The 11,027-nt window shown below is 48.4% G+C and overlaps 1 protein-coding gene across 1 annotated transcript; it reads left to right on the top strand.

Moving 5' to 3' along the window:
• The first annotated feature begins 1,811 nt into the window (after positions 1–1,811).
• Positions 1,812–4,633, top strand: LOC143389325 (palmitoyltransferase ZDHHC19-like). Its single transcript, XM_076842466.2, has 5 exons — positions 1,812–1,942; positions 2,291–2,412; positions 2,959–3,098; positions 3,857–4,029; positions 4,480–4,633. The coding sequence occupies exons 1-5, from the start codon at positions 1,812–1,814 to the stop codon at positions 4,631–4,633; spliced, it is 720 nt and encodes a 239-aa protein (XP_076698581.2).
• Positions 4,634–11,027: the final 6,394 nt, after the last annotated feature.

The raw sequence follows: 11,027 nt of genomic DNA, 5'->3' as shown, positions 1-11,027 counted from the left end.
AAATTCAAGGTAAACCGCAGCAACTCAGTGAGACCTGATCTCAAAATAAAAAGTAAAAAGGTCTCCAGATGGCTATCAGGTTTAAAGTCCCCCTGGGTTCAACCCCCATCATAAATAAAAGAAAAAGAAAGACAAAAGACTTTAAGTACTGGTCAGGATGTGGAGAAACTAGAATTCTTGTACTATGTTTGGGGGAATGTAAATTAGTTCAGTCATTATGGAAATTAGTATGGGAAGTTTCTTTAAAACTTAAAAATAGAGCTCAGTTGGGAGAGTGCTTGCCTTGTATGGACAAGGCCCTGGGTTCAATCCCCAGCACCAAAAAAAACAAAAACAAAAAACAAAAAACTACCCTATGGTCCAGCCAATCGGTGCATGAATGGATACAGAAAATGTGGTTTAGAAATATAAGGGGATACTCTTTAGTCTTTAAAAAAAAATATAAGGAAATTCTGTCATTTATGACAAATGAATGAGGCCAAAGGACGTTTTATTGAGGGAAATAGCCATGCACAGGGCAACAATCACATGATCTCACCTATATGTGGAATCTATAAAAGTTGAACTCATAGAAACAGAGAACAGAATGGTGACTGCCAGGGGCCCAGGAGTGGCTGGGCTGTGGAGGGGGAAGATGCTGGTCCCAGGAGAACAAATTACACTTAGATGAGAGGGATGAGTTTAAGGGATCTATTGTGCAATATAATGACTACAGTTAATAATAACATACAACAGAATGAGTACAGTTGATAATGTTATCTACACTAAAAATGACTCAAAGAGTAGATTTTAAGGGTCCTCACCACAAATAAGAATATGAAGTAATGTATATGTTAAAAAGCTTGACTCAGACGTTCTTCAATGTAACATTTTTCAAATTATGTTATATGCCATAAATATGTACAAATTATTATTATTATTGTTATTATCATCATCATCAGGGATTGAACCTAGGATTGTTTAACCATTGAGTCACATCCCCAGCTCATTTTATTTTTGAGAGAGAATTACATCATAAATCCCACCATGGAAGTGAGTAAACTGGGAAGATATTTAATTGGTAGATTTCTACCTCCTTCCCCAAACTGGAGCTCTGTTACAACAAAAAGGAAGAAGTGGAGCTAGGATGAGCAATGAGGACTGTTGACTCCAATTAGCACTGGGCCTGAAAGGGGGATGACCATCACCAAACTTCTCCCCATGCCATCTTCACATAATTTATGGCCTCTGTATTAGCCTGCTTTCTGTTGCTCTAACAAAATACCCGAGAACAGATAATTTATAAGGAGGTAAGTTTTATTTAACTCAGTATCCAAGATTTGGCAGCTCCTGCAAGTGATCTCTGGTGAGGGTGTTCACCAGATTGTGTGTCAGAAAACAGGGAGGGACCAATCTGGCTCTTTTGATAACAACTCCCTCTTACAGGAGCAAATGGGGGCCCATGAGAAGTCCATTACTCCCTTGAGAGGGCATCTTGCAGAGTGACTGAGTTACCTCCCACTAGGCCCACCTCTTTCAGGTTCTACCACCTCATCACTGAGGACCAACCCTCCAGCCTTTGAACCTTTGGGACAAACCACATCATATCATCACAAGCTCCAACAAAGCTACCATCATAAGAGCAGAATGTCCCAGTCTACAACATGTGCGTATGTGGGGGATGGGGAAGGTTGATCTCACAAGTCACTGGAAGCAGCCAGAGCCCCCATTCCAGAACCTCTGTGATGTCACTTCTGTTGTCATGGCAGTCTGGGTGCCAACCCAGAAGAGTTCATTGGTGGCTTCAGTCTGTGAGACTTGGTGGTCTAGCCATGGCCTCTTCACAGAGTATCACGCCCCCAAATGAACCTCCGATCGAATCCTCATGGCTGAAACCAAGCCTGTTTCCAGCTTTTAATGCAATGCTTCTTATTACAATAAGTGGCATCTTCTTCGCCTTTCCGTGAGTCTCCCATGGAAGGTGTCAGTGCCTTAGACACAGAAGAGAAAATAGACAAGGACAGTACAGAGGCAGGGAGGGAAGTGGAGAGAGAGGGTCAGCAGGGGAAGGAGGATATAGAGTTAGAGGGAACCCAATGTGAAAGCACAGAGGTCTGGAGTGCCTGACGCATTTAGGGAACTATGAGAGACTGCTAATGCTGGTGACATTTTGTGGAGTCTCCATTGTCTGTCTCTAACCTGGATATTTAGATCAGTCCTTAAGGCGAGTGAGTCCTACCTCAGGTGAACTAGGCCTTGTGGGGAGCTCTGGGTTTCCCCAGACTAGGACTGAGTCTGGCTCTGGTTTCAGGTGCCGGTGGTTGGCTCAGAATGGGCAGTGGGAATTTGCCGTGGTTTCGGGCCTATTCTTTATACTGTCCTTCTGCAGCCTCATTTTCCTCAACGGGTCAGACCCAGGCATTTTGCACAAAGGTAAGGCCTCAGACCCCTGGAGAAGGAGGTGGTATCCCAAGGGCTGATGCCTATAGGGGTGATTTCAAACATGCTAACCCCCCTCAACCCCACCCCCCGCCCCCGTGGCCTCAGGAGCCCTTCCCTCCATGTCATCATTACTTGGGCCCTGGCACTTCATTTCCCAAGCCACTGAAGTGCGAAAAAACAGAATCCTGGAGGTGTTCCAGCTGCTTTCGAAGCAAGGACTGGGCAGGCTGGCAAGAGAGGCCAGCAGGCCCTTCCAAACCACGCAGTTCACTCCTCCTCCTTCCCATTTTACACACGACTTCAAGCACTGATCACTATTCCAAAAGGGGAGAGCTCTGTATAGAGCTCCTGTGGCTGGACAGCCCTTTCTCTCTGACTGCCGCCCATCTGAGTGGTCAGCTTGCTCAACAGGGACCGGGATTCCCCTGCCCTCCTCCTCCCCACCCTTCTTGTTGCCCAATGATGCTATGGGGCGGCCCCAAGCAGTAGAGTGGTGGAAGGGCCTCCTGCCACTGCCCAAATCTCTTCCCCTGCCAGGCTCCTTAGAAGAGGACCCCAACATTCAATACATAGCACGAGTGAACAACACGGCCTTTCGCCTGCAGTGGTGCTCGAAGTGTTCTTTCCATCGTCCACCCCGGACCCACCACTGTCCCTTCTGTAATATCTGTGTGGAGGTAAGTACTCCTCCTTCCTGTCCACTCACCAACCCATCCCAGGGCACCTGGCCAGGACCAGGAACCTCACATCATATGTGGTCCAGGGGTGGGTATGAGATCATCTTCCCACACTGCTACAAGTGGCTCTCAGCCACTCTTGGTCACTTATATATGTTATTGCCTCCAGTTCTGCACTTGTCCTGAGACGCTGGCCTTGCTTGCACAGGTGCTGACATGCAAAGGGCACCATCTGTGCTGAGCCTGGTGGAGTCAAGGGGAGGAAAGGCAGTGACTGTCCCACTAGCTTGCTGATATTAGATACCCATTACTTTAGGCCGGCTGCTGCCCTGTTCTGGGTATTGTTGCCTGTCCACCTCTGGGTGTCCAATTGAGGGTTTCCTGGGTTCCGAGTGCTCTTCTCTCATGTGCACACCTTGCACGGGTTTCCAAGTACAGAAGGCTGGCTGGGCTAGAAATTCTTCTCATCCTTACCCAGTATCTGAAAAAATACAGCTTCACAGCTTTTCTGTATCCTGCTCAAAGTGACACCAGGCAGGTCTTGTCTCTAGAGACCTCACTCATGACAAACGACCTGATGAGCCATGGCGTCCTAACTGTGCTCTATCCATGGACGTGCTGGTTTCACCCTGGAGATGGGAGCTCACGTGCAGGGCCAAGAGCAGGAGGTCTAGGGGCTGGGTTGAGGGGGGGCCTCAAGATTTGGGGGTATTGGGCTAAGCCAAATAGACCCTCAAGGTCTGCCTTCTCTCCCCTAGGACTTTGACCACCACTGCCTGTGGGTAAACAATTGTATAGGTCAAAGAAATTTCCGCGTATTCGTGCTGCTGCTGGTGTCCCTGTGCCTTTATCTGGTTGTTCTTCTGGCTACCAGTGTGCTTTTTCTCATTCGTACAAGACACATGCCCTTGTCGCTGGACTCAGCCATGGCGTATCCACCCAGTCCCAAGGGCCCACACTGGGAAGAGAATGGGTTGTGGGGAGGGACGGACAGCCAAGGGGCAGGACAGCCAAGAGGTGGGGTTAACCGAGGGAGGGCTGATGTTGTGGGCAGGGCTAAAGGGAGAAGCTACTTGGGAGGACCTATGAAGGACAGATTGAAGGCGAGTGGGGTCAGGGAGATGGGCGTGGTAGGATGGACTATGGAGTTAAGAATCTAGGGAGGCCAAGAAGTGGGGTAATGAAGGTTGAAAAGGGTCAAGTGGGAGGCCAGCATGGTGGGGTGAGGTTTCTCTTGGGTGTGCTGGATTAATTGTCCAGTCCAGGGAGGCAAAAGTGGGTGGGCGGGGCCAGCCAGGGCGGGGCTAATGAGGGCTGTCGGTCGTTGGGCGGGGCCAGGAGAGAACAGTTTGTCTGTTCTTCTTAGCTTGTGTATGCACAGCATCGCAGTAGCTGTACCCGTCTTGGTACTCCTGCTGCCTGTCATTCTGCTCCTGATGATACAGGCTGTGTCGGTGAGCAAGGTAAGCGAGTACTGCAATACCAGACGGTGCGGAGGCATCTTGCATCTTTGGGAATCCGGCACTTTCGGCTGATCTTCACTGCCCTTGGTCCTGATGGTGCCTCATGAGTCCTTCCAGACCCACCCCTTAAGATGCAGCTCAGATCTTTCCTCCCCCTGGAGCTCAGTGGTCATTCTTCCTCGTGGGTGCATTGCATGGAGAGCCTGTTATTTGAGGGATGGGTGCATCCTGCGCTTGTGTTGATAAGAACCCTGCGATCAGAATAACACCAGCAGACACCTAGGGAAACGCTTGAGACGGGGGTCGGTCCTGAGTGGTGTAGCAGCCTGCAAGAAACTGAGTTTGGCGAGGCCAGCATTGTAGAGGAGGACGTGCCACTCTTCCTGTCCTAGGTGTGATTTTGCAAAGGTGGAAGACAGGAGGGTGTTGTCTGTGAGAGGCACACCTTTGCAAAAAGGCAGAGAAACCCGAATGTAGGATGTTAAGGAAATGAGGAAGGAACGATTCTAAATCAAACCCAAGGTGCCAGATAATTTATAAGGAGGAGTCAATATTAAAAAGCCCCTAAAAGTTGAGCGTGAAATTTAGTTTTGATGAAGTGGAAACCTGGGAGCCATGGTGGGATTTAAAAAAAAAAACAACAAAAACTCATTTATTGAGGAATAAATTAAAACTGCCAAATTCACCCTTTTAGTCTAGGATACGGGATTTTGACAACTGGATACTGTCCTGCATTCTCCAGCATGATCAAGTTTAGGCAGTTTCTTTACTCCAGAATATCCTTTCATTCACCTGTTGTTGTCAGTCTCTCTCCCTATGTCCTTCTGGTTTTTCTTTTTTTCCAGGATCACATGTAAATGGAGTCATTGCCTTCTTTTCTCTGGCTTTATTTATTTAGGACAATGTATTTGAGATTCATCCATGTTGTCGCTCATACCAGTATTTTATTTCTTTTATTGCTGTGTAGAAGCGTATGGATGCCCTATAGATTGTTTATACATTCATCAAACCAAGGATTTTTTACATTATGTCTAGTTTTTGCCAGTATTTTTGTTTGTTTTATTTTGTTTGTTTCATACTAGAAATTGAACCGGGGGGTGTTTAATCACTGAGGCACATTCCTAGCACCCCTCAAATTATGTATAATTTTTTTTTTTTTTTAATTTTGAGACAGGGTCTCACTAAGTTGCCTAGCGCATCACTAAGTTGCTGAGGCTGACTTTGAACTTGCCATCCTCTTGCTTCAGGCTCCCAAGCCTCTGGGATTATAGGTGTGGTCCACTATGCCTAGCTAGTTTGGGGTAGTTATAAATAAAGCTGCCCCAAACATTGATGCACACCCATGTGAACATAAGTTTTCATTTTTGTTGAATAAATTCTTAAGGGTGGCATTGCTGAGTCATAAGGTAAACACGTGTGGAACTTTGTAGGAAATTGCCAAATTTGTCTTCCAAAACAACTGTAAGGTTTCTAAATTCTACCAGCAATGTTGGGAACTCCAGTTGCTTCACATCCTCACCAACATTTCACACTTTTTTTTTTCAAATATATTTTAGGTATCAGTTGACCTTTTATTTATTTATATGCAGTGCTAAGAATCGAATTCAGTGCCTCACACACACTAGGCAAGCATTGTACCACTGAGCCACAACCCCAGCCCCTCACACTGTCCTTTGTTATTTTGTTTTGACTTTTAATCAAACCTGTCTTATTAAATGAGTCGTAGTATTTCATTAAGGTTCCAGGTTTTGTTTTCCTAATGAGTAATGATGTTGAGCCTATTTTCATGTCTGTTTGGCCTTCATTAGGTCTTTGGTAAAATGTTTACTCCTGGCAGGGCACAGTGGCGCACACCTGTAATCCCAGCAGCTTGGGAGGCTGAGACAGGTGGATTCCGAGTTCAAAGCCAGCCTCAGCAAAGCGAGGCACTAAGCAACTCTGTGAGAACCTGTCTCTAATAAAATACAAAAAAAAAATGGACTGGGGATGTGGCTCAGTGGTTGAGTGTCCCTATATTCAATCCGTGGTACCCACTCCCCCCAAAAGCGTTTACTCCAATCTTTTGCCCATTTGAAAAAACGGTTGTTTTCTTATTGAGTTTTAAGAGTTTTCTACATCAGATTCAGATCTAGGTTTTGCACATCTCTTCTTGCAATCTGTGACTTGTCATTCCATTTTCTTCATAGCATCTTCCCAAGAGCAGGAGTCCTTAGTGTTGTTTTTCTAGGACTAGGGGTTGAATCAGGGGTGCTCAACCACTGAGTTCTCCCTCAGCATTTTGTGGCTGTTGTACATTCTACATAGAAAATTGTCATCTGTGAAGAACAGTTTCATTACCTTCTTTCCAATCTGTGTATCTTTATTGCTTTTTCTTTTTAGTGTTGAATAGGAATGATAGGGGTGGGCATCTCTGCCCTGGGATTCCTTTAGTATGGCAATCTCTTGACTAAAGGCTCTTTCAGTAAGACTGGTGGGCAGCATCAGTGGGGGAGGGGACGCTGCAGACCCCGAGACAGTGAACAGACAGAGGAGCCTACCTGCTCATCACCTCCCATCCTTTTAGTCCCCAGCCCACCACTGCCATATCTGGTCCTCCTCCCACCTGAGACTCTGTGCTTGGCCCTTATTCATCAGCCCTGTGGTCTGCCTTTACTTTGAGCTTGACCTTTACTGCTTTGTGTACTGAAGGCCTTCAGCCCAGATTTTCCTGGGCCATGTGATTTTTGACTAGGAAACTATGATGGGGCCTCCCCACTGCCCCTGTCCTCCCAGATAGTGAAATTCAGTTAAGGCATAATTTTAGAAAAAAAAATGAGAGGTGGGGAAATGAAGTGGGAGTGGGGTGGTGACATTGTCTTTGGAGCAATTGAGCAGCACAAGGAAGAGTTTAAAAGGTATCTGAAAGGGGCTGTGGTTGTAGCTCAGTGGCAGAGAACTTGCCTAGCATGTGTGAGGCACTGAGTTTGATCCTCAGCACCCCATACAAATTAAAAAAAAATAATAAGGTCTATCAACAACTAAAAAATATTTTTTTTAAAAAGGGGGGTGTGTGGAAGGATGAGGTAAGAGGACAGGTGTGGCCAATGGAGACAGAACAAGGATCTTGCACAGGGAGGCACAGGATGATGAGGAGCCCTGAGAAGGCAGGAGAAAGGAGTGCAGTGTCAGCACTGTCTGCGGAGAGCTGCTCACAAGTGGGTCAAGGGAGGTCACTCTTCCTAGGAGCATAGGAAGGCAGGAGGCCCTGGGTCACTCTTGGGCTCCCCTGCCCTTAGAATCTTGCTCCAGGCCTGGGCTGAGCCCTGGCTAAGCTGACTGACTTAGGAGGAGTCACTGGGAGATGGCCTTGCCCAGTCCTGCTGATTCTGAGCTCCTCTTCCCATCCCCATCTCCCTCCAGGGCAAATCACTCCGGAACAACAACCCCTTCGACCAGGGCTGTGCCAACAACTGGTATTTGACCATTTGTATGCCAGTGGGACCCAAGTGAGTTGGTAAACTGAAGGCTCAAGTGGTGGATCTCTGGGGCTGGTGGGAGTGGGGTGAGATAAAGCTGGGTTTTCTTCTTTGGTCCCTGACCCCAGCTCCCAGGCCCTGTCACCCATTGTCCTTTCCTTTGGGGTTTTCTCCAGGGCACTCTGGGAGCCTCTGGGAACGTCCCTATTCATTGCCCTTCTAGGTTCTTGCCCTAAGAAATGGAGTAGAGGGGAAATGCAGCCTGGATGAGACTCCTGGCTGGGAACCCTGGGCTCTGTGCTTTCCAAGCTGAGGGTGAGGGTGGTCAGGGGGCCCAGGCCAAGGTGGGTAGTGACTCCCTGCATTTGGTCTATCACGCCCCAGGTACATGTCTGCAGCTACTTGGATGCAGCAGGCGGAAGGCACGGAGTGGGACCCTGAGCAAGGGGACCCAGTGCACACACGGTTCTCGCCACAATATTCCCGTCAACACTGTCCCACAGAGCTCCCTGGGCCCACATCTCCAACACATGGGCAGGGCCCCCCAGGGAGTGGCGAGGCTGCAGCTTTACAGGAGGTGAGGAATAGTGGGTGTGCATTGGGAGAAGGATGTCTGTGGGTCACACATGTGTTGGGGGAGGCTCCTGAGGTTGGGCTGGCCCTGAAGCTGAAGCACATGGAGCTTAAGGAACGGAAATATGAACCTGAGTGTGCGGGTTCCAGGTTTCAGAGTACTCCCAGGTGTTGCTGAATAGACAAAGAGAAAAGACTGCACCACTAATTTGCTAGTTGGCCTTGGCCAGTCCCTTACCTTTCTAGGCCTCAGTTTCCTCAGTTATTAATGAGGACTGAGACTAGTAATTTATGTTTTAAAGGAGATTCTTTTTTGGGGGGGAGGGGGACAGGGAATTGAACTCAGGGCACTCGACCCCTGAGCCACATCCCCAGCCCTATTTTGTATTTTATTTAGAGACAGGTTCTCACTAAGTTACTTAGTGCCTCACTTTTGCTGAGGCTGGCTTTGAACTTGTGATCCTCCTGCCTCAGCCTCCCAGGCCACTAGAATTATAGTCATGTGCCACTGTGCCTGGCTCTTTATTTATTTTTTTTATGGAAATTTGTACTTGAAATCCCATGTGAAATGTATGAAGTGGAGCATTAGGAGTGCAGTAGGGTAGATAACCCATGGTGCCCACCAAGGGCCCTTGCATTACTTGGGGTACCAGCCCTCTCCTTTGTCCTGTCTCCTGGGGCCCAGAGCCATGACTGTGAACTGCAGGGTAGAAGCTAGAAAGAACACCCATGTATTGACTTATGTGTTTAGTTTTCCATCAGCCCGATGCCGCAGAAAAAAGCCCACAGAGAAGACTTGGCCTCCCATCCACGAGCCTCTCACTCACCCATTCACACTGCTGGATACCAGGACATCTGAACTTCACCTTTTGAGCCTCCATGTGGAGGCCTCTCGTAGCTGAGCCCTCAATCACTCCCCTATTGGGAGTGCTAAGTCTTCCATTCCTGTTGTACATTTGTAAATAGTTTTTACTTCTTCCTATGGCTGCTCTGTCTGTTTGTTCTAGGTTTAGAGAAGCGGTGTTTCCTGGGGATGTAGGGAGGCTCTGAGGGGTTGGAACAAAGCCCTCTTGGAAGGGAAAGATCCTTGCTCTCTGAGAACCCAAGCTAGGGAACCAACATTGTCTAGCTCATTGACCTTGAGCAAGACACTTGTCATTTCTCTCATCCTTAAAATGTGGCAACAGTAATAATCACAGTGACTGACCTGGCTGGCTTCCTGGCAAGGGCTGGAGATGGGAGGAGAGAAAACCCCCAGCTAGCACTAGGGATGGAGCAAGCCCTGTCCTGCAGCATCCCTGTCTGACTACAGGGGGTGCCAGCTGCCCAGGAATTTGAAAACCAAGTCTGGCCCAGCCCTCTAGTGGGAGGTGAGCCAGCCTGAGTCAGTCTGGAGCCCCCTCCTGGGCGCCTCCTCCCCAGATGTGGGAGGGTGGGGGCATTCATCCTGCATCTCTCCTGCAACTGTGTCCCACCCTGGTCCCTTCCCCCTGGGGTGCATCAGGTGCTGGTTCTGGTCCTGTCCCTGGGGTAGACTCAGGAATTTTGAGTCTGCAGGCCCCAGAGTGTTGGGCAGGGGGCACATCAAACCGTGTGTCTGTTAGTCTCCAGAGTGTGATCTTGGGACTGGGAATAATATCACCTTCGTAGTAGGTTGTTGGAGGAGGAGGTGAGGTGTTTCATCTAGTGCACAGCAGGCAAGCAATGGATGCAGCTGGAATGATTTATGGTTATTTTCTCCACTAGTTGGGCGACCCAACCATGTCAGAATTTCCAGAGTACTATTAGTGGTTGTGGGGCTCTCTGAATTTGTATCAAGGACCCCGTATCATCTTGCCACATGAAGCATCAGGACAGACAAACTATACTGCTTCTTTCCATACTAGTATCTGGGGGAAACCATCTTGTGTGATAAAGGTGGAGGCAAAAGGATGTCACCCAAGGGGTCAGATGAATGTCCCTAGGGTGTCTGTGTGTGTGTGTGTGTGTGTGTGTGTGAGAGAGAGAGAGAGAGAGAGAGAGAGAGAGAGAGAGAGAGAGAGAGAGAGAGAGAGAGAGTATGCACATGTTTGGTATGAGCTCATCCTCAGGGGTGTGTTCGCCCAGCCCCTTATCCTTTCTGACCAACTTTAGGAGGTGGGTGACCTATGATGCAGGATGTGTCTCCAAGTCTCCAGACCACAAAGTCCCACGACAAGACTGCTCTTCCCTCTTCCTTTCCTCCTCAACCTCTCCTGGGAATCCCAGGCCCAGCCCCACCCACCTGCCCTGGCTTGAACTCCAACACTTCTCATCCCCTTTCCCTGTCCCAATATCTATCTCCCTGGGCTCAAGTCCTTTTGGGGCTTAAGGCTTTTCTCAAATCTTATTCCTGCTCACTTCCTCTGTCTGGGAAGCCCAAGTTCATGGGCACATGGCAGAGAAAGAGGGGAGGAGTC

Source organism: Callospermophilus lateralis, unplaced genomic scaffold (genome assembly GCF_048772815.1).
Source record: "Callospermophilus lateralis isolate mCalLat2 unplaced genomic scaffold, mCalLat2.hap1 Scaffold_181, whole genome shotgun sequence".
Classification (NCBI taxonomy): domain Eukaryota; kingdom Metazoa; phylum Chordata; class Mammalia; order Rodentia; family Sciuridae; genus Callospermophilus; species Callospermophilus lateralis.
This window is presented reverse-complemented; position numbering and strand designations above follow the sequence as displayed.

Excerpts from the sequence above, each read along its gene's own strand:
- LOC143389325 (XM_076842466.2), top strand. The coding sequence starts at position 1,812 with ATGGCCTCTTCACAGAGTATCACGCCCCCAAATGAACCTCCGATCGAA. Across the intron at positions 1,943-2,290 it reads GGCATCTTCTTCGCCTTTCC|GTGCCGGTGGTTGGCTCAGA; the intron begins GTGAGTCTCCCA and ends CTCTGGTTTCAG. Across the intron at positions 2,413-2,958 it reads CCCAGGCATTTTGCACAAAG|GCTCCTTAGAAGAGGACCCC; the intron begins GTAAGGCCTCAG and ends TTCCCCTGCCAG.